At 52.5% G+C, this 21,707-nt stretch overlaps 6 protein-coding genes; 2 read left to right on the plus strand and 4 right to left on the minus strand.

Moving 5' to 3' along the window:
* Positions 1-1,851: 1,851 nt before the first annotated feature.
* Positions 1,852-2,559, minus strand: RCC_11072 (uncharacterized protein; the record flags this gene model as incomplete). XM_023776299.1 has 4 exons in its annotated part: positions 1,852-1,928; positions 1,982-2,321; positions 2,375-2,476; positions 2,530-2,559. The coding sequence occupies 4 exons, from the start codon at positions 2,557-2,559 to the stop codon at positions 1,852-1,854; spliced, it is 549 nt and encodes a 182-aa protein (XP_023632067.1).
* Positions 2,560-8,454: 5,895 nt separating this feature from the next.
* Positions 8,455-9,588, minus strand: RCC_11074 (related to zeta-crystallin / quinone reductase (NADPH); the record flags this gene model as incomplete). XM_023776300.1 has 3 exons in its annotated part: positions 8,455-9,152; positions 9,204-9,418; positions 9,467-9,588. 3 exons carry the CDS (start codon positions 9,586-9,588, stop codon positions 8,455-8,457), a joined length of 1,035 nt encoding a protein of 344 aa, XP_023632068.1.
* An 859-nt stretch (positions 9,589-10,447) lies between these two features.
* Positions 10,448-13,671, plus strand: RCC_11075 (related to kinesin heavy chain; the record flags this gene model as incomplete). XM_023776301.1 has 2 exons in its annotated part: positions 10,448-10,656; positions 10,716-13,671. The coding sequence occupies 2 exons, from the start codon at positions 10,448-10,450 to the stop codon at positions 13,669-13,671; spliced, it is 3,165 nt and encodes a 1,054-aa protein (XP_023632069.1).
* A 569-nt stretch (positions 13,672-14,240) lies between these two features.
* Positions 14,241-14,879, minus strand: RCC_11076 (probable 40S ribosomal protein S19; the record flags this gene model as incomplete). XM_023776302.1 has 3 exons in its annotated part: positions 14,241-14,538; positions 14,593-14,653; positions 14,786-14,879. The coding sequence occupies 3 exons, from the start codon at positions 14,877-14,879 to the stop codon at positions 14,241-14,243; spliced, it is 453 nt and encodes a 150-aa protein (XP_023632070.1).
* A 447-nt stretch (positions 14,880-15,326) lies between these two features.
* Positions 15,327-17,081, plus strand: RCC_11077 (related to peroxisomal serine-active lipase; the record flags this gene model as incomplete). XM_023776303.1 has 2 exons in its annotated part: positions 15,327-15,459; positions 15,511-17,081. The coding sequence occupies 2 exons, from the start codon at positions 15,327-15,329 to the stop codon at positions 17,079-17,081; spliced, it is 1,704 nt and encodes a 567-aa protein (XP_023632071.1).
* A 588-nt stretch (positions 17,082-17,669) lies between these two features.
* On the minus strand, positions 17,670-19,220 carry RCC_11078 (related to oxidase; the record flags this gene model as incomplete). XM_023776304.1 has 4 exons in its annotated part: positions 17,670-18,101; positions 18,208-18,829; positions 18,881-18,959; positions 19,016-19,220. 4 exons carry the CDS (start codon positions 19,218-19,220, stop codon positions 17,670-17,672), a joined length of 1,338 nt encoding a protein of 445 aa, XP_023632072.1.
* Between the last annotated feature and the right edge of the window lie 2,487 nt (positions 19,221-21,707).

Below are 21,707 nucleotides of genomic sequence, written 5' to 3' on the forward strand. Positions count from 1 at the left end.
CCCCATCCAACTCTCATGCCAAACCCCCATAACCTCATCCCCCTCATACTTCAACCTCCACCACTGACAACCATTCCGTCCCAACCTCCTACTCCTTCCTTTTCTCGCACATAAATTCCAAAAATGCGCTTTACAGAATTTTAGGGGCACCCATTGGGAAGGGAAACATGTTCCGTGGATTGAAGCGTGAGCTGAGCCTGTGGAGTCGGAGTAGCCGTTCATTGTGGCTGTTGAGGGGATTCGTAGGGTGGGGTTTGTGCAGAGAAGGGATATTGCGGCGTGGGCTTTTGGGTGGTTGGTACGGCAGAGGAGTTCGGATGTTGCGGCGAGGGTGGGGGTTACCAGGAGGGTTAGGAGGAGGAGGGGAAAGATGAGGATTATTTGGTGGAGGAGATGCATTTTTTTTGGTTTTGTTTTGTTGGTTTTTTATTTGGGAGGGTTGTTCTGTTGTTTGGTTGTCTTCTAGTGTGGTGAAGTTGATTGGGGACTTTCTTCGTAGGTTGGTAAAGGGGCAAGGATTTCTTAGCGGGAGGGATTGTGAGAGAGTATCTTACAAGTACAAAGTGACGATGATGGTTTTGGTATTGGTTTGCTTAATATTGTTCATGGTCTTGGGGTCAAGGAGACAAAGAAGTTCCTAATATCAAGGAGGCTCTTGATATTGTTCTTCGTGGTCACTTTTCTGTCTGCGGGAATTTGGGATAAAGAAATTAATGGACTGACTGATAACCCACCCTCAGTGAGCGTAAAATATGTACGTTTGCGGAGATATAAGAGGCACCCGGTGAGTTTGACTGGGAATAGTTTATTAGCTATCAGGATTTTCAGGGGAAGTGATGGGAGTTGAGAGCATAGGTTATGAATGATGAGCGTGTCAAAAAAGAAATGTCAATGGATCGAATGATAAGTCTTATAGTATCAGTTGGCAACGTCGCGACACTATATATCCGCATCCGTATGCTTGATTTCAATGTCTGTGAAGTCGTAGAGAGCGATTTCTCCTGAAAGTCAGCCGGGTTGAATTTCAAAAAATGACTCTCCATTCACTTGAAAGACACTCTTCATATTTGCTGCTCATCGTCATCCTTCCGACTYGAGTAGCCCGAAATTAGGAAGTGAGCCTCGATGAGGTATCGAGAGACTGACTGTGCGTGGAAGGTGAAGGTAATCAATCAGTCCTGACAACTTCGTCAGTCTACCTGGCCGGCGGGGTCGTACTGGCATGACAGCAAGTCAGCGACCTAGAAGTACGGAGCATGAGCAAGATGACTATTCAAAGGTGGAGGGAACAGCCGCAGTGATGTTGTATATGAAGTTTTTTGGTTTGTATAAAGAGAATAGAGACACACATCTGAGATAAAGCAGTCGAAGAGCCAAGCATGAGATGCAGTTGACGCGGACGCATGGCTACCACCAACGGCACCACCACGACGATGACAATGTAGACAGCGTAATCTTTGGTCACTGCCGCCAGAGATCTTTCAAGATACTTGATCTCGAGTCGCTGCTCAAACGGTGAGCCGTCGATTCAGCTGACACTTGGAGTGCTGATGTCTTGTCGATGTCCACAGTATGGTCGACAGTTTCCTTGTCGTGGCGAACTTCAAGCTTCTCGTTGTCCACCGCGCAGGCGGCGATCTTGGCACCGTAGAGAGAGTGGCTGTGGCTCACAGTGGCATCGGCGGCCTCTGTGCCATAGTACATGTCGTCGATGCCCAGTTTGCTGTAGAACCACTTTGTCTCAGTGCGCTACTGTGAAGAACGTCAGCGGATGAAGGCATGGACGGTGAGATGTGCCATACCACAGAAAGATAGCAGTCTTGCCGGTCAAGGTGAAGCTAGCCATGGTGCTCATCTACTCGTAGATGGACGGGAGCGACACCGCCGGTGTTGTCGATCCAGATGGCCTCCTCCCGAAGGAGGGTAAGCTAACAATACGAGTCAGCGATGACTTGCTGTCAGCAGCGAGAATGTGACATACGGGGATATCGATGCAAACCAATGTTGAATGAATTGCTTGCCCCAGTCTCAGTCTCCCCCTTGACCACGATCACGTACTTATCATGATCGTCACCACTGCAGTCCCCGAYCTTGACCTTGGGCTGAGCCTCCGAATTGAAGTGCCCCTTGACTTTGGCGATACCTGCGAGACAGAAGCCGAGAATGGAGTTGAGCGTGCTGTCGAGAAGGCCAAGGCAGTACAGGTTCAGAAATCCGTGGGATAGCTGAAGAAGATAACGACGGGAATGAAAATCATATCGGTTGGGTGGCGGAGAAGCGACGTATATACTTGACGACCTTGCTGAGAAGGATGATACGTTCTGCTATGGTGTGTCAATGACAGTCAAGGAGAGTGTGGAAATCGCAGACATACCATGACGCGCTGGCCGCTGAGCCAGCTTGCTGCTGCTACTGCTGCGGGTATTGCTGCGGGTATTGCTGCTGCTGCTGCTGGTGGTGCGCCAGCAACGCGTTGCTGGTAGTTGTCAGTGAGTACACGAATGGACAGAGGCGTACGYGCTGTCTTACGGGGATATCGATGCAAACCAGTGTGCCCATGGCGAGACCTGTCAGCCAGTCGATGGCTTTTGTTTGAGGAGAGAAGAAGGAAGAAGAAGAGAAGAGAAAGAGAGAACTGTGAGGAAGGGCAGCGTACGCGCTAGTACCAGCTGCTGCCTGGCATAACTCACCACACTTGCATGAGTTCCGCCTACCTCTTTGATCTGCAGTAATGTGCTAGACCACGTGCCGAGTGATAGAGACAGTACTAAACATTGCTCACGTCTACCAGCACCTACCCATGGAGCTCAGAGGGCCATAATCCCGCAGGAGGGCTGCAAGGCGGCCAACCACGGGCAGACCAAGCGTGGTTTGCATCCACTCACCATTCGCTTGCGCTGAGTATCACAACGAGAAGCTTTGCATGTTACGCCGTCGAGTATCTTGACCGTTCCATGACCTTCATCACCCGAACGCCCGTTGACTTTGTGGACGATTAACAGCTTTGCGGCACGACGATCGATCGAAGAACCCCCGAGTAAGAGCAGGCTTCAATGACCGTAGCGACCGCACAATGAGCCAACCGACCGAAGACCGGCAAAGAGTACATCGTCTGCAACGCGTTGCCAAGGGTAGCCAGCGGCGCCCTGATCCGAGCTTGCGGTCTATCGGCACCTGGAGTAAATGGGCTCCCCAGTCTACCACACATGCAGCGCCGCGGGCCTATTTGACGGCGGATCTTGACGGACATTGGGCTAGGTTAGACTAGACAAACCAGACATCTTATACCACCATGGCGCACGCGAGTCTTTGATAAAGGCAGAAAAGGRGCTGGGGGATATCCATGTCCTCCTTGGACATTGCAGGCACATGGGGCCGTCCAGCGAAGGACTTGTTACATACCAACATAATTCGACGGCATATCCTGGGCTTGAGTTTACCCTGCTTCACTTGCTGCCGGAGGAGGTAGCACGCATGGACGCAGCGGTCTGCAAGCCGATCTGGTTTCCTCTCCAAAATCTTGTGAGATCCACCTTGCACAGTAGGTGCCAGCCGCAACATAGACATACACAGCCGCTAGCCGAACAATCGAGCGTATGTAATGCATTTCTCCAGGCAGCTCGTATGTAGGTAAAGCAAAGCTGATAGGGAGCAACGTTGGCGGCATCCCGTAGAATGAGATACAGCAGATGATGGTGACTACTGCAATGCCKGCATAACACGCGTACCCATAGACCATCATCTTGGGCGCTTAGATCATCAAGCCTTCTTACACAAGTGCACGTCTCATTTGGCGAGATGTCCCGCATGTCATGCAAGCTGAGAACTTTGTGTACCCCATCCCAAAGATGAAGACACACAGCCTCTAGTGGTAGCCTCTAGTGATGACAATAAAGGCATCTGCTTGTAGACCCGTCGGCTCGAAAGCGGCAGCTCTTGGGCAGGCAATATGTATTGCGAGAATTTGATTCTTCACTAGGGGGATATCGATGCAAATCTTCTCGTGACTGTCGTAGTTGGAAATGTATCGATATGCCCCGTCTTTTGCTTCCCGCGAGGTCGTTGATTCAATTCTACTACCAGACTTTTTGCTCAAGCTTTGTTACCCGCGATGCGTATGCATGGCAGAGTGCTCTCAGCGGCCGCCATTGCCAATGGGTACACCGTGCTAAAGGCCCGAAGTCCATCCCACTCGTGTTGACTATGCTTTGAGGGCGACAATGGTCTGCTTGAAAGTCGTGGCCACCATCGAGCATCTTCTTCGAAGGGCCATCATGAGATATCATGGAACCCCGAGACATCGCAGGTCTGCGATCGTTGTTTTGAATGATCCCGTAGCTGACCCATAGAATTCGAATGGTCCTTATTGCTGTGACGGCTCCAAGTTTAACTCGACATAGAGCACCAATCACTCTAATGCCGTTCCTGCGACCTGCAGCGCGAGATGTCTCTCATGATGCACGGTCGTGTGGTCCCCGCCGTCTTCGAATTGCTCATGTTCGATCTTTCAGAATGCAAACACATTACGAGCAAACCGCCGTCGCATCAACCACCCTCCACCGCAACAACAATGCGCTCACTACGCTCAATCTCCAACACGGCGGTAGTCGATTATCGTCCCGAAAGCATTGCGGAGAAGCTGAGCCGCCTGTTCGCCTTTCTCTGCTGCATCGGCTTGTGTGGGAGCAGTGCCGCCGACAAACAGCATCGCAGCGCGAGAGAAAGATGAGCTCTCAATGCCCTCTCCAAGCCTCCAGCGGGCACGGCGGCGAGCTTGCGGCTGTCCTGCGTCTGCTCTAACTGCGGTCTTGAGAACGTAGTCGCCGCAATGGCTATTGCAGACCGATTTGCGTAAGCGTCTCGTGCAGGGCCACCACCCGACTGACCAGAGACCTTGACTAACGCATCCCAAACAGCAGCGCATTCCATCGTCCTTCGCCACAAAGAATTTCCGCAGCGAGAGTGGGAGAGGTCACGCCGCCATCACGTACGCCAACCCCAAGACTTCCATCCAATACCGCTATCATCTCAGCCATATCTGAGCGCCACCGAGGACACACGAAGGAGCAGTCAGGATGCAAGCAGCGGTATGATCGGGAGATGGAAGAGGTCTGAAGACTCAGGCGTGACTGGCGAGCAAGGAGAAGATACGACAGCCATAGAGTGGTCATCAGGTATCTTGTAATCATCCGCTGGGGCTTTCTGACTTATGCATGCTCGTCTTGCTCGAATCATGTTGGGAGGCATGGAAAGTCGGTTGACTGCGTCCTTGAGGTACTTGCAACTGGTAAAACGCCATAGATTGATTATTGTGGCCTACCGCCGCCTGGTTGGATTGACCAGCCGAATCCGTAGATGGCGGGCAAGCAAGCCAAGTGTAGCGGAGGACCAAGAATGAAGAWGCCTATGGGTAAATTTATTGGGCCACAGCGCATGGACTGCCAAAGGAGCGATTCGCAATTGGAAGCAAGGGTACAGCTTTGCACAGCCAGGATCGCACAATCAAGTCAGGCAATGCTGCTTGAGGTGGGTGAGCACGCAAGACAGAATCGGAGTGGCCGTGTTTGGGGGCCGATAGCCTAAACCGTGTGGCCGGAAGGAAGGGCATTGATCCATGGTTTGTTGGTGCCGATTACCTGAGCTGCCACTCAAGTGTTGAACACAGAGATGTCTGCCTGTCCAACGACGACCATTGCCAGACAACAAGGCGAGGAAGACTTCCAAGAGCATGCTAAATCTGACCATCGCCGGATATTCGCCATGCTCCCGTTTGTTGTTTGCTTTTCGCAAAGAGAAAATGGAGGCCTAGGCAATGTCGGAGATGAAGGCCTTGTCCAGGCTTGACCGTTCCTTCCGCGGACCTTTTTTAGCAACTCTGGCTGGTGGACGGACTGGGCTCGAAGATCGATCGTAGGTGGGTGGAAGAATCATTACTCCTTCCACCAACCGGTATTGAAGAGAACCATACACACAGGCGAGCCAGTGTAGGGCATAAGACTCGATCCTGTGTGCGAACACAGCCAAAGACCTTGCCGCTTTGCCGGTGCAGGGTTACTGAAATCAATGCAATTTCATCGCAGTTGAATAGTACCGGACCTGCAAGAAAAGCATGCCACCCGAACTTGGCCCTTTCTGCCTGCACAGCTTTACAGGAGACTCCGGGGAAGCCAGGGAGTTTGACCTACACAGACCAGGAATCCGAGACCGAGCAACAATACCCAAACAGAAGAAGCATCGATTGAAGGCAAGGCAGCAGACGGCCACCTTCCATCGTTGACCTCGACCGCCATATGCCAAGGTAAGGAGGATTCGAATTTTCAGCGGTCATTCCAACCGCATCATCTTGCACCGCCTTTGCGGATCCAAAGTGGAGGAGTCCATTGCGTTGGCTATTCCTTTACTACTCCGTGATCCGTCGAAGCAGAAGAACCAGAAGTGGTAACTCAGCCTGATGGGAAGCAAAAGGGACCGGTGCTCTTGAAAGTATGGAGACCCTTGGTCCTTCCGAAGCATGTTGAAAAGAGCGTGAAAGGGAGACATCCTTGGTCATTCCCGAGAAAATGAAACACAGAAGAAACGGGAGACGTCCTTGGTCATTCCCGGAAACAAGCAGCACAGAAGAAAAGGGAGACGTCCTTGGTCATTCCCGGAAACAAGCAGCACAGAAGAAAAGGGAGACATCCTTGGTCAATCCCGGAACAAGCAGCTTAGAAGGGAAGGGAGACATCCTTGGTCGATCCCGGAAGTACTGAACGCAGAAAGGAGGGGAGACATCTTCCGTCATTCCCGGAAGCATCAGATATGAATGGCGACGAACAGTGTAAGAGTCAGACGCTGGGCGGAATTGTGCAGCAGAAAAGAGCAGCAAAGAAGGTGAGTAAAAAAAGAAATGCCAGTATACGGGGTGTCCCACGGATGCCTGCGGAACACTCCCGGCAACCAAGATCTATCCCGCAACTTACAAACGCCCGGCACTTCCGGCCACTGTTGGAGGGTGAATGTGTCGGAAGACGACACTGGCCATTGCTTGGAATCCTGTGTCAGGTCCGCCTGAGGTGATGTGTAGACTGATGGAGCTTGCTGGCGCCGGACCTGGCCTTGCAGCATTGCATCTGCTTAGAAGCTCTGCGAGTATTCTTGTACCATATTGCTTATCTTGTCCAGGACTCGAGGTATCCTTTTAGTCTGACAGAAGCTCGAAGGCTCTCCGGGATTACGCGCGGAGTGCTAGTGTCGTTGGATCAGGCGCGACCAGATCGCGGCCCACGAGTCGACAGCCCTACAGAGCTACTCTGTCTTGAATGAGAACTCTTGGTAGGCGGCGTACACTGCTCGTTGAGCGGTGGTCGCTTGCGGCTGTGTAGGCCTACACCGATCTCGAATCGTGTTCGTGTGGCCGAATTCGAGGTCGAGGGCGCGGCGACGCTGCCTATCCGCTGGCCATGCTGTACGCTGCAAAAGCGGTACTGCATCGCTGGGAGTAGTGAGCTATGCTGCGGGCCATGGTGCGCGGATGCTGCGTCCACCCTCGGTTGGTAGTGAGAAGGGGATGCTGCATGGGGCCATGCCAGGGGATGACTATCTCGATCTGGTCTTCGCCGCAGCAACAGCGAGACCCACGAGTGGAAGTATGAGACAAAGAGAGCCTCCCGTCATGGCCATGTCGTTGAAGTCGGTGGGTGGAGGCGAGTATGCGTGGTCCTCTTATGTACCTGACTAGCATGGCCAGCACGGACCTCCCGCTCGAAGACATCACTTCAGCAGCCAACTCCTTTTGACTTCGACTTTGACTTTCATCATCCGCATCTTGCTCTTGGATGCGAGAGGCATGCGAAGAAGCTAAAGATGCCATCTCAACACTTGAACAGGGATCGTGCCTCACTCCTGGCAAAGTCATACTGACTCCGGCAATGATGAGACAACGTGACATGACCTTTACGAGCCATCACCATTCAGTACGCGTAGCTTTACACTCGCCGCACCGATATCCTGGCTTGTAGGAAGAGGAGCTCCGCGAATCTTCATCTGAGTYCGGCGTGGATGGATATCAGACCATGGTCGAGAATATCGCTTCAGAACTACAGTAGGCTGTCCAGGAGAACTTGGGCAATAGTATTCCGGTAGACGGCTCAGAAAATACTTATACTTCACCAGGTGTAAGCGGCCTCCGGAACTTGGAAGGGGCTATTGATACATCAAGGCATTGTAAGTACAAATTCACAGCATTTCCTTGCGTAATGTCGTTATTCAACGCGCATCTTTGTCTTTCCTTGCTCAGTAGTTCATCTCCCCGCCCCTCGCGATCAGATACATTCAATCGTACTGTGATGGTCTCTTATCACAGCTGCTTCAGCTTTGGACAGCAGTACAACTACGGAGGCGCTTCGTAAGCCTATTTTCGAACAGTCAGGTGGCACACGACACACATATCAAGCATTACTAGCTATGCTCGTTCTACTGATCAAGCCCAGGCGTGTCCGCAATCTTGAAAATGTACTTCACAGCATTCGCCTTCCCGGCCTTCAGATTCTCCAGCGCAGTTTGAACACCTTCCAATCCACCAGGTACCACCTCATGCGGCTGTGGCTTGAACCAGCCCTCCTCCAAACCCTTTGCAATATATCGAAAAGCAACAAACCCAAAATCCTTCAGATCATCCGGGAAGCCATGAACGCTTCCAACAGTAGTCGTGGTCTTCTCAATACCCTCTGGAACTCCCTCGTACTTCTTTCCAGGAAGCACAAAGGTGATCTTCCCAGTCTTCTGGTCCAAGACCTGGCAAATATTTTGATAACTACCCTTTTCACTCACGGCATCGAAAGCGTATTCGGCTTTATTTCCGTGGTCCTTGATGGCGTCGCGGAAACCTTGTACGACATTCTCGCTTCCAGAGCGGTAGTCAAGGATAGTGTCGCCTTTACTTCTGTCGATCAGGGCCTCGACGTGAGCGGCACTTTTACCTGCTACGCAGATTAAGGGATGGATGTTCGCACGGGTCGCGAGTTGGATGGCATAGCTTCCTACGCTGGATGCTGCACCGTAGATTATKAGAGGTGTTGGTTTAGTTGCTGGGAGCCAGGGAGGTGGAAGACGCAGACGGGCAARGAGGCCTACTGCTGCTGTGAGAGACGCAAGAGGAAGAGCAGCGCCCTCTGTGGAGGAACATCAGTCTCGTGACGAAAAGGGGGCGAGAACAGACTCACCTTCAAAACTTGTCTTCTCTGGTAAATGAATGGTGGTAGACGACCAACTTAGCGCAAACTCGGCATAGCTCCCACCCGGCTTCATCATCTCATGGAAGGCAGCTACACGATCTCCAGGTTTGAATTCGGATACATGTTCGCCTACTTCGTGCACGATTCCGGAAATGTCGTCTCCTTGATTCTTGGGCTTGGAGTCTGGCATTTCTGCTCGTTTCCTTGAGCACGTCAACATTGAACGTCCAAATCGAAGAAGATGAGCATACCAGTCCTTGGGGTTACTACCACTATATATCACTTTTGTTACGACCTGGTACGGTCCAGCTTTCGGTATAGGCACATCTTGAATTGTGACTTTGGTACCTTTGCCTACTACAGCCTCCTTCATAGTTCCGGACGATGCGTTTCTTGTTTGATTGGCAATAGCTGAAAGTCGTCGTGAAGCAGACATTCGGAAAGACGAGAGCATTATTTGAAAGGTCGACTTGCATGAGTAAAGTGCGCTATATGAGGTACACGAAGCATGGCAATGGTCAGCTTGCCATGCAGCTCCTCACTCGCTATATCCGAACAGCCGTCAGCGCCTAAACGTCATCGCTCTCCTTCTCGTTTAGCCAATGCTTGTGCTGCTGGGCCTCCATTATGATTTGAATCAACTCTCAACGAGATACTGGTGTGAGAGCCAACCCTGTTGAACGATGCGTCCGCCTCATTGGGGCAACGGAATAGACATGCCGAGTACGTGGGCTGAGGAGTGAGAACGTCTCGGGTTCCAGGATGCAACCAACATACGAGGAATCAGGATACCACTGGGCATGCTATGAACCAGAGCTCACTTCCGCTGAAAGCAATGTGTCTTTCCGAGTTTGTCGAGCTCGGTGAGCTCTCTGATGAGTCTCATCATCAGATGTCAATGTTCGCTGTCGGGGAGGGCGGAGGGCGGACTTCGGTGCGGTCCCGGTTGCTGGGGACGACCCGTAAGTTTGAAACGCGGACCCCAACCCAAATCAGAGCAGAAGCAGAAGCTGCCGACATCTTGACGTTCTAACTAACGAAGTGTCAACTGCCATCTGCATCAAGAGCAAGCGAGAACTTCAAACACCATCGCTTCGCCGCACACATTACCGACCCGCGGTGGTCGCATCTTCCTCTACCCTGCCCCGCAAAGATTTATGCCTGCATGAAACCAGCAACAGGAACAACAAATAATAACAACATAGGCACAGCATTAGATTCCACTCCCCAGCATGGCCGCAGCGGCCAACAAGGATGGCGCGTCCAGCATCTCGGTGACGGTTCGCGTGCGTCCTTTTACGATCCAGGAAGCTGCGCAGCTCACCAAAACGGATGATGGACCACTCTTCCTGGGCGATGGTTCTCTTGCGGCGGTCGCGAAGCCCAAATTTGGCCAAAAGGGACTCCGGCCGGTGATAAAAGTGGTGGATGAAAAGTGCCTGTATGTGAAGTGCTTTGGGAGGAGGAGATGMGAAACATGTCTCGCTAATGTCTACACAGTATCTTTGATCCCCCCGAAGACAACCCCGTCCAGCGCTTCAGTCGCTCCGTACTCCCCCAGGGCAAGCGCGTCAAGGATCAGACTTTTGCATTCGACCGGGTCTTCGACGAGAACACGACACAAGCCGACGTCTACGAGGCGACCACCCGCAACCTGCTCGATTCTGTTCTGGATGGCTTCAACGCGACGGTGTTTGCGTACGGCGCGACAGGATGCGGAAAAACACACACCATCACAGGCACAGCTCAGCAACCCGGAATCATTTTCATGACCATGCAGGAACTATTTGAAAAGGTCGGGGAGTTGAAGGAGACGAAGGAGGTGGAGGTCTCGCTATCGTACCTGGAAATCTACAACGAGACGATTCGCGATCTTCTCAATCCAGACGCTGCGACCGCCAAGCAGGGGTTGATGCTACGCGAGGATTCTAACCAGGCCGTTTCCGTCGCAGGATTGTCATCACACAAGCCTCAGAACGTGCAAGAGGTCATGGACATGGTCATCCAAGGCAACTCACAGCGCACACAATCGCCCACCGAAGCCAACGCGACCTCATCCCGCTCGCACGCCGTGATTCAAGTCAACGTCTCTTCGAAGGAGCGCAATGCCGATGTTCATGAGCCGGTCACATTCGCTACCCTATCCATCATCGATCTGGCAGGATCGGAGCGTGCCAGTGCGACCAAGAACCGTGGCGCACGTCTACTCGAGGGCGCCAACATCAACAAGTCCCTACTTTCACTCGGATCCTGCATCAATGCTCTTTGTGATCCACGAAAACACAACCACATCCCATACCGAAATTCAAAGTTGACCCGGCTACTGAAGTTCAGCTTGGGCGGGAACTGTCGGACCGTCATGATTGTTTGCATTTCACCGAGCAGCCAACATTTCGATGAAACGCAAAACACGCTTCGGTATGCTAATCGTGCAAAGAACATCCAAACAAAGAGCGTGCGAAATGTGTACAATGTGGACCGCCACGTCAAGGACTACCTCAAGAAGATTGWCGAGCAGATGGCACGTATCAACGAGCTCACAGCACAGCAAAAGCAATTCGAGGAGCTGGCATTTGTGAAGTTCCGGAAAGCGGAAGCAAAGAGGAGTGAGATTGCACAGGACGGAGTCTCGCGACTTCGTGCCGCGTACGAGCACTCTCAGTCGGAGCGCACTGAGCGCACATCCAACACATTACGACTCCGCCATACCGAGCGTCGCATTGGCGCTATCAGCGGGTGGATCGGCTCATTCGACCAGGTGTGTGAAACTAGGGAGGACGAGGAGCCGTCTGCTGCTCTCACCGCGATGCGCAAATCTGCGCAAGGGATCCTAGTTGAGCTCGAAGGCAGTCGGCWGCATTACCACCAGCGGCTGGCCAGGAACAATTGGACTCGAGCCATTGATACTGCGCTTCAAGATGGTTTGCGCCAATTGCAGGGTTTGGATGGGAGTGTTCCAGAGAGCAGGGAGGAAATGTCGTTGCGCCAGGAAGTCGAGCTGCTCAAGAACCGCGCGGACATCGATATGCATCTTGCTGTTCTGGAGCAGGACAAGGTTGGCGATTCTGGATTGATGCAGGTCATGCTCGCTGCCCATTTCGAGACCATCGCAATTCTCAATCAGCTTACGCAGATGACTGAAGCAGAGGCCATGGCAGCTGGCAAGGGTATCTTGGGTAAACTGCTTCAGTCGTGTACTGAAGCAACGGGTCAAGTCATCAAGCCCGACGGTGGCCTTCAGATTACCCACGCTGTTCCTCCAACACGTAATGGCACCCCTCGAAAGAAGAAGCAGGTTCCTCTTTTGGGGCCCAGTCCCATCAAGAACAAGATCCGCTCAGTTACAGCAGCGTCCACCATCGCACCTCATCTTGCACCAGGCACGGGGCTCCTCCCTTCTCCAGACATCGTGTCCAATGCCGCCCGCGGTGCTACAGCAAGTCCTAGGAGGCGACCAAAGCCTGGTGGTACTGCGCGTAGCAAGGTCTTATTCCACAACGGCACACCCAAAAAGAAGTCGCCTTCGAAGAAACGCGCTGTAAAGTGGAGGGATGAGGATGTCGATGGCGGCACCCTCGTAGAGTTCCAGCCAACCCCTAAGAGAGCGAATTTCGAGAACAGCACTCCCCCTGAAGCCGAGCAAGTAGACGCAGATGCCGACGGCGCTTCCAAACTCTCAATGGGTAGCGATCACGAGCACGATGACCCGGACTCCAGCCCTCTGCCTTCCGCGCCCAGTTTCACAAGCAGCGATATCCGCAAGTCTGGGAACGGCAGATTTGCGACTGGCTTCCTACAAAAGGCGAAGACCGATGGAGGCTCACCCGGCTTGATGCCACCTCCTTCGTTGACGATGGGGTCGTTTTCCAGCGAGGATGACTCGAGCCCGCTACGCGAGATGGAAGCCAATCGTGCTCCTTATGCTAAAAACCGACGTATCAGTAACCTTCCTTTGCACAGTCGCAGCAAATCTGAGATCGTCTCCGTCGATGATGCTTCCTCAAACTCTGGAAGCGACATCGACAAGGAGTCCGCAAAAGAGATTCGCTCTGCTTTACGATCGCAACATAAGCGATCCTCCTCATTGGGGTTTGGAGGAAGCAAGACGTCATCTCGTCGCAGCCCACGGGAATCTGATTTAGCTCATCGTCGCCGTAGCCCGACTGCCTCAAATTCAGGATCGCCTCCTCAGCAGGATGCTCAGGGGATCTTCTCGGCCTCCCATGCCCGGCGCATGGTGGGCTCCCAGCGGGTCGAGGGCGAGAAGGGTGTTTTGAGCCCTCGCACTCAACCTGTCAGTAAACCAAATGGCCCCATTTCTGTGAGAAGAAGTATGTTTGACTTGCATGGAGCCRCCAATGGTTCGAGGGACAGTTTGAGCTCGGCGCAGGGTTCGACGAGAGTGGTTTCAAGATCCAGTAATGTCGGAGCCATTGGGAGAGCAGCGTGGAGATGATCTTTCTTGGAGGGAAGACAATGGGACTAGCGAAGTGGTCGACTTTTGCACGAAGTCTTTTTTGCTTTGGCATCAAGACTTGAGCGTATCAAAGCGTTTGAGCGTTCTAGACGAGTTTTTTCAGATGGGTTGAGCATGGCGTTACTGGCGAGGGATTTTGAGCCTCTCTAGGCTTTCTCTTTTTGTAGAACTCCTACCTAGGTGTGGAATGTACAACACAAACTTGATGATCTTGTCAATGATGCGATTCCCGTTCTTGTGCATCGACTCTGATTCTATCATGGCGCTATGGGTATGCGCAATCTTCACGAATTAAGCCTCTCCAAATTTCTGGAGAGCTTTAATCCACGGAGGGCATGGTGTTTTCTCAACGGAAACTGATGAGGTAGACGGAGATGAAGAAACGTAAGATATAAAATGGGTATCAACTGAGTTCATTCGAATGCGTGWCTCCAGCCCTGTGGCAATGCAGCATTTCCTGTAATGCAGCCTTCGATCCACACCGAACGCCTTTTTTACACATCGAACATCCTCCCCAGAGGTTTCATACCGCGCGATGCTCAAGAGATTTACTCGTCATCCTCGTCCTCCTCCTCAGCCTCAAGAGTGGTCTGAGCGATACGGTCCAAATCACGCTGACCGGACTGAGTGATGCGGCGGCCACCCTTCTCCTCGTCCTTCTCGAGAACACCGATCTTCTCAAGAGCCTGGAAGACCTTGCGGTCAACGGAGCCGGAAGCGTCGACGTGGTGGGATGGGCGCGAGCCACGGTTCTTGGTACCACCGTGGACCTTGCGCAGACGACCAACACCGACGGTCTTGCGGACGTAGACGTGGCGGGCAACAGAGGCCGCGCGGATGTAGAACCTTTTGAGGTCATTAGACATGGGATGGCATATGTTGAAGATTATCAAGACTTACCAGTCCTGCGACTGTGGTGGCAGCTCCTTGGCGTTGGACAGCTTGACAGTGTCGGACCAACCTGTAGACTCGTGTCAGTAATGAGCTGACACCGACGTCCCCCGTACCACACGGGATTCAGGTTTCTCCTTGAAGAAAATTGTGTATGTGTGTATCCTTTCCATCCATCTTTTTTCCACTGGTGCTCACGAACCTGGAATTGGGAGCTTTCCCTGACGCTTCAAGAAAGCGGCGTAGGCGGCGATGAACTTGTCCGAAGGGACGTCGCGAACGGAGACACCTGGCATTTTGGCGGTTGTGGATGGGGTGTTGTCGACGGTGGGTGGAGGTGTTGGTCGTGTCTGGCAAGTGAAAATGTCGAGGAGCGATGTTCACAGCCAAAGAGGCCGTGGTGTGCGCCGGCTTGGCGCGGAAACTTCGGCCGCTCCCGTGCTGAACTTTCCTAACCAATTGGATGGGAAGGTCTGCCGAAGATAAGCGGGTCTGCTCACGAGACATCTGTGATCCGACATCGATCTTTCTTTCGTGACGGTGCAAGAAACATCGACATTCACATGCACATCGATTGTTATTCCAGCATGTACCACACGCATCTCGCTCACATCGTTCCGCGAGCCTGGTAAGCATCGTAGAAAACGCTTGCTGCGATCTGTTCCAACATCGTTCAACTACTCGCACCTGCAACCTGGTAGGAAGCAAGAAACAAGCACAACACAAGACACCACACACCCAGAATGCCTCTCAGAACAGTTCTACCGTCCCTCACAGGCACAAAATGGGGGTTGGTTGTTGCCCTCACAGTTGTCACCCTTCCGTTACTGGCAGAAGGAGCAAAGATATGCTTCGATGCGATAGCGATCAAAAGCGGTAAGTATCGTTCTAAACCAGACACTCTCATCCGGAGCTGACATTACCAAGCAACCAAGTCAGATCCGAGCTTGTTCAAAGACAACCTTCGCGTGGAGAGCTACACTACGCCCTCCGGACACACATATCGCAGGGTAAGGACCTTTTACCGCAAGCATACTCATACGGAGAAACTCCCTCGCGACCTACCTCTGCTGGTCTTCATTCATGGCATGGGWGGCAGTATGGCCCAGTTTGGACCACTTCTCAATTCATTGATCAACGTGGCTCCCTGCCTGGCAATTGATTTGCCCGGCTGCGGGGCCTCCAGCTTCTCACCAAGAGATATCAAAGCCTACACCCCTGCCTGTCTAGCTGAACTTGTCCACGCAGCCATAGAGCGCGTCCGCGCAAAATACATCAATCAGCAGGTGGTCCTGATCGGCCACAGTTATGGTTGCTCGCTGGCCGCCTTACTAGCATCTTCCAAATCTCCTCTCGCCCATCTCTGCTCCAATCATATCATTGGAATGGTAGCCATCTGTCCGAGATCGACGCCTCTCGTCGAGACTGACATCAAGAAGATCAAAACCCTCAATTGGATACCGTCGCCGATGTTCGCCGCATGGCGATTGCTGGATCGTCGTGGAGGTGTCAATAGCACATCTGTCACGCGCATGGCTGGCAAGAATGCCGACCCGGAGACGAGGAGACTACAGCTCCGCTTCAATCAGCAATCTCGAACCCCGACTTGGATGACTATGACCCTCGCTATGGCTGAACAGGAGCAGCGTGCGAACCACGAAGATTCCAGCGGTATCAGCAAGGGCATCTGGGCGGATATCGAGCAGCCGATCTTCATCGTTGCTGCCAGAGACGATGATGTAACGAAACCCACGGAAGCCGAGCAACTCAACACGTGGCTGACTTCAAAGGGCCCCCAAGCAACAGTCAAACTGCTTGTCTTTGACTCGCCAGCATCTCACTCCGTTCTGTTCTCACCTCGAACAATTCGCTCCCTGTCTGGTCACATTGAAACCTTTCTGGCCAGTGAAAAGGTCGATCCTCGTTTGTGTCCCGGCTGGCAGCTTCAACAGCTTACCACAACCGCAAAATGGGACGTGAAGAACCTTGAGAAGTGGAGTCGCGTTGATCCTTGCTCCGCTCCCATCGCCTGCATTTTCCGTGCGATGAAAACCATGCGTCAAGGTGATGAGAACCATCGTCCAGAAGTCTTCATTCGAAACTTTGGTGGAGAGGACGGCGTAAGGGCCGTGGTGGACATTAGCCGCGACCAGCCAGTCTATAACAAGGCCGACTTGGAAGAGGCAAACATTGAGTATCACAAATTTCCAACCGTGAGCAAGATCGTTCCCACAGACGACGACGTCAGTGGATTCTGCGCCCTCATCGATCGTTTGCGGAAGGATTTTGATATCGATGGTCAGAGAGAAGGGCGCACCATCGGCGTCCATTGTCACTACGGCTTCAATCGTACTGGCTTTCTCATCATCACCTATCTCGTTTTGAGGTTGGGTTGGAAGGTGCAAGATGCCATTGCAGAGTTTGAGAGTAAGAGGCCGCCGGGTATCAAGCATCCGCACTTCATCGATGATCTTTTCATGAGATACGGGCCGAAGTAGGGTTTCGAGGAGGGAGCAGACTGAAACTATTTGAGCTTTCTCATATGCGTGAAGCGCATAGAATGGGCGGATTGAGTCAGAAGCGCACACTTTTCTTTCATACCTTTGCAGCGCATTAGCCAGAGATACCATCGAATGCAGCGTACCTTTCGTTTGACGTTCAGTTGGAGTAGAATGGTCTGATGACTTCAAACATACCGCGAAGTTCATCCATGGAGTGAAGAGTGGACCAAAATCATGGAAAGTCCCGTTCATACCTACAATGACAACGATCGTGTGGTTTGAGCATCCTCCAGGAAAATTATGTTTGACGGCGACTCTCAGATCACTCCAAAATGAATCTTCCAGCAGCTACGCGAGGACTCTGCACATCTATATTCATCTTACTGGCTGAAGGTGTTGAGATCAGTAGAGCTTTTTCATGATACAGGGTCTTATCGGATCACCAGTGTAAAAGAAGATCACCAGCAGAGATGTTTATAGCATAACTTTACTTCATTGTCACGTTACTCTATCCCCCTTCTACTTTACTCCAACCTCGTAGATCTATCATATTCCTATCATCAAAATGTGAATCCGCCATTCCATCTAAGCCTTGTAGTTGGTTGCAGGACCCTTTGGCTGGTACCTATAACCCGGGAACTGGTCGAAAAGCCCCACATCCAACTTCCCAAGCGCAGGACAGCCCAAGCTACCCGTGATGGGAGTCAGAGCATCATTGAGAAGCTTCGTGACGGGTGAGAGGCTGTTAAGGATGCCAGAGGCAAAGTCGGGAAGAACCTGCTGGAGTAGCTGGAAGGAGAAGCAGGCAAAGTTGTTATCCTGGAAAAGGGTTTCTGCGTTCAGGAGGCCGCCTGAGAGGTCGGCGACGTTGAGGCCCGTGAATGTGTTTACTTTGCCGGTGTTGCCGCCGAACTTGAGGGCTCGTGGGTAGGCAAGATATCCGATTCCAACGTCACCGAAGACGTCTGGGGCCTCGTATGGAGCGTAAGAGGGTCGGCGATACCAGTTCTCTGGGACCTGAGTGAAGTATAGAGGTAAGCATGTGTCTTGAATGTGTGAAATGGGAGGGGAATGAAGGCTTTAGAGACTTGCTCTATGCCTCCCATGTCACAGTTTGACTTACCCTCTCCTGGCCCTTGAGCCATTGGAAGCTGCCGGGCTCTCCCGCAACACCGAAGAAGCTCTTGAAGTTGTAACCATCGAGGTAGCCACCAGGCACCTCGTGGGAGTGGTTGCTCATGAGATTAATGACGAAGTTGTACGCCGCAGGCACAACGACAACAGTGGAGAAAGCACCCGTGAAGTAGTAAGGGTTGTTGGCAATGCTCTCATCCTGGGCCTCTTCGAACTTGGCACGGAACTTGTCTAGGGTGTAGCGGTCACTGCCATCCTTGACAGCAATGTTGTAGACCTGCTCGAAGCGGCTGACGTTGAGAGAGTGAGCATCGCCGTTGTTAATGTAGGCGTCGCCTCGGCCAATGCTGGCATCTCCCTCGTAGGTGTTGTGCGAGTAGGAAAGACCTTGGCCAGGGGTGAGCAGTGGTGAGCTCAACTCGTCGGTTGGGAGAGGGCCACCGATAGACCACACACCCTCGACAGGATTACCACCCGTGGCGATGGCGTAGGCCGCGAGGGCGGTTGTGACTCGCGGTCCCAAATTGTACAGGGCTCCGAGACCGGAGACAGTCTGCTCAATGGTTTGGATGCCGTTACGAGGCAGGTAGCCGTGGTTTGCCGCAGCGTTCCTGATACCGATTAGTAAATGTGCTCGACGGGGTGATCAATTGGAGCCATACAATCCTGGGCAGGGACCACGAATGTCCCCTGGTCCAGGCGCGAGGTACTCGTGCTCTCCGGAGACAGACACTTCTTGGTCTATCGTTCTCAATGTCAGATTCTATTCAACACGACGACGCATATGCTATCCTTACCTTTCTCGTCGAAGATTGGGCAGGCTCGTGTACCACAGTTGCTCTGAGCAGCCGAGATGGCACGAGCCGCGTCCTGACGCTTTGCCAGTGGGTGGCGCTGGACATTCTCCATGAATTGGGCGATCTCAGAAGAAACGCCACCTTCGCTCAAGAAAGGGAAGGCAGTTGCGCTGAGCGCACTTGCGAGGACAAAGGCGGTCTTCATTGTGAATGCAAAAGAGGTTATGAAGTAGGGGGAGAAGAGCGAGTTGCTAAAGATGATGCATTCAATCGAGGTGGTGCAGCAGCTGAGTCTTTATATGTTTACAGCTCCTCCAAAATTGCCCAAAACATCAATCTTGCGCCATACCACCTTGCATTGCGACGCATGCTGATCGTCGCCAGACTCTTCTGCAACCATCTCGGTTGACAGCTCGTCCAGCTACGTCGAGTCCCTTTGTGGGATGTAAGGTTTGTAGCATGGCTGCTCGAAGCAGCAAAGATGTGCTCTAATTCGGATGGTATGGAGTATAGCGTGGCAAACGCTTTGCAGAGAGACCACTAGTGCTATAGGGTCCTGGGCAGAAGATCCGGGCGCTGGGACTATCATCTCCGCCTTTGCCGTTGTCTCTAGCATCACGACATTCAGGAGAGCTCTGATACGTCGTCTGAGTGACCAAGGACCTCTGTTTTCCTGCTTGTGCTGGCAGCTCCAGCACTCCGAGCGATCTGCAAAGCAACTGTGGCCTTACCGGGAGTTCTAGCTGCAGCCGCCACCAGGTGAGAAGGGCGCTATGATGGTCTTCCAAGACTCCTCGAAAGTCTGCTGGGTCCAGCCTGAGCAAGGTATTGCTCAGAGGCTTTCACCTCAGGCCTGACGCTACATCCTGACGAGCATGTGGCCACTACGGAYTGAAGCATGTTCACCGCTGGGATGAGAGTGACAGGCCCCGGCTAGAATATTGCTCGTAGCGCTTACATCTGGAAGCACCCAGCTCGACCGGCGGACGCCCTCGGAGCGGATCAACGTGGAATCTACTAAATTTGATCCTGCCGGCATGGTGCCTGTCAACCAACACGTTGCGCCCAATAGTGGTCCAGTTGATGACTAGCAAGCGTTGTTTGTGTGTTGAAGGCTGGGGCAAGAAGCAGTGTAGTGTCAGTGTAGTGTCAATGACACAAAAGCTTAAATCTCACGCAATCGTGAAGTTTACCTGGGACCTACCCGCTTCGCCTCTTCGAGCTGTCATTTGCTCACGATAACCCACAAAACCCTCTGCCGAAGCTCTCGCGCACGCCATGACTGCGTATATTGCACCTTGCGCTCTTGTCGGTACACAAGAGCTTTTGACTTTGTTGTATCATACTCAACGCGGACGATCGTGAGTGAATTGCGTTAGAACTGCGAATGAATCAATTTCAGCAGATGTTTCCGCGATCCGATGCATAGTAAATGCCATGCAAGTGATCGAGGAGGCTTTTGGTTGTCCGCCACCATCACTAGTCGATGTCTGTATTTACCATTGCAACGTTGCTGGCTATCGCGGAAACCGACAACAAGTCGCCCGTTCCACGCAGCTGCAGGGTATCCAAAGCACGAGATTGTGTCGCCTGCGGTTGGAACGATGCTCTGAGGTTACAAGGCTTCGAACGCACGATCGCCGTGCTCTCGTCACCCAAAGTTACCCTGCGGGTCCAGACGTTCCATCCGATCGACACGCATTTTGGAATATGCGCCGTCTGCTGCCCACTGTCGTTGGGCGTATTTCCCGTGCTGCTCGCGTCCTGCCATGTTGTACTCCATAGGTCCAAGACATCAAAATTGCGATTGATATGTTTGACAGACCTTCTTCGACAGCAAAGCATCCCGCAGCGTTTTTCAACCTTGCTCTGCATGCCAGGCATATTCCGACGAAGCGAGGCTGTCGCATCAACTTTCGCGAGGGACCGGAGGCTGGTTCAACGAGCAGCTCGAGCTCGTGCCGGAATCGCCATGCCGATGTGACGTGATTCTCACTCTTGAAGATCTTTCGAGGCTTGGTGGATCGACCAAAGGCATCACTGCGCGGCCCCAAGGTGGCTTATTCTACTCTTTTGGATGCATGCTTATTAGGTGCGTGGTGGGTACGCGTTGAGATCGAAGGACCAATTGTGAGGAACGTGGCGACGACGGCGCAAATGTGGTYTCGGACGGTATCTGAATATGCCCATCGCAGGAAAGGGATGTGCATTTCCTGCAACAAGAACGCATATACATGGCCGCGGATGAACGTCGAGGTCTTGAGCGTAGGCAGATGAGGGACCACGTGAGAGCTGGACGTGAAGTGTTCGGATCTTCCCGGACGATCCCTCCTTTGCCTCCCTGCCTTGCTACTTCCCTCTTTCCACCTTCCATCTCTAAAGATAGTTTCCACCCACACGCGAAGAGAGGAAGGCTCAGGTAGGCTGGTACGATTCGTAAGACACCGGACATGAAGAGCGATTGAAATTCTTACTCCACGGACTTCATTCTATTGCTATCTGGCTTTCACTTATCTTCCTATCATTACAATCTGTCAACAAGGGGACTCCACCCATGGCGGAGGATGGCACGGCTGCGCTAATCCTCCATCAATACCCTCTGTCGCATTATCCATGGCCGTCTTCTCATCTCCATCGGAACTTCACAGACAAACGATGTCGACGAGCTTCCTTTTACAGAAACCATGACCCC

This window comes from Ramularia collo-cygni, assembly GCF_900074925.1.
Source record: "Ramularia collo-cygni strain URUG2 genome assembly, contig: RCC_scaffold26, whole genome shotgun sequence".
In the NCBI taxonomy this organism is placed as follows: domain Eukaryota; kingdom Fungi; phylum Ascomycota; class Dothideomycetes; order Mycosphaerellales; family Mycosphaerellaceae; genus Ramularia; species Ramularia collo-cygni.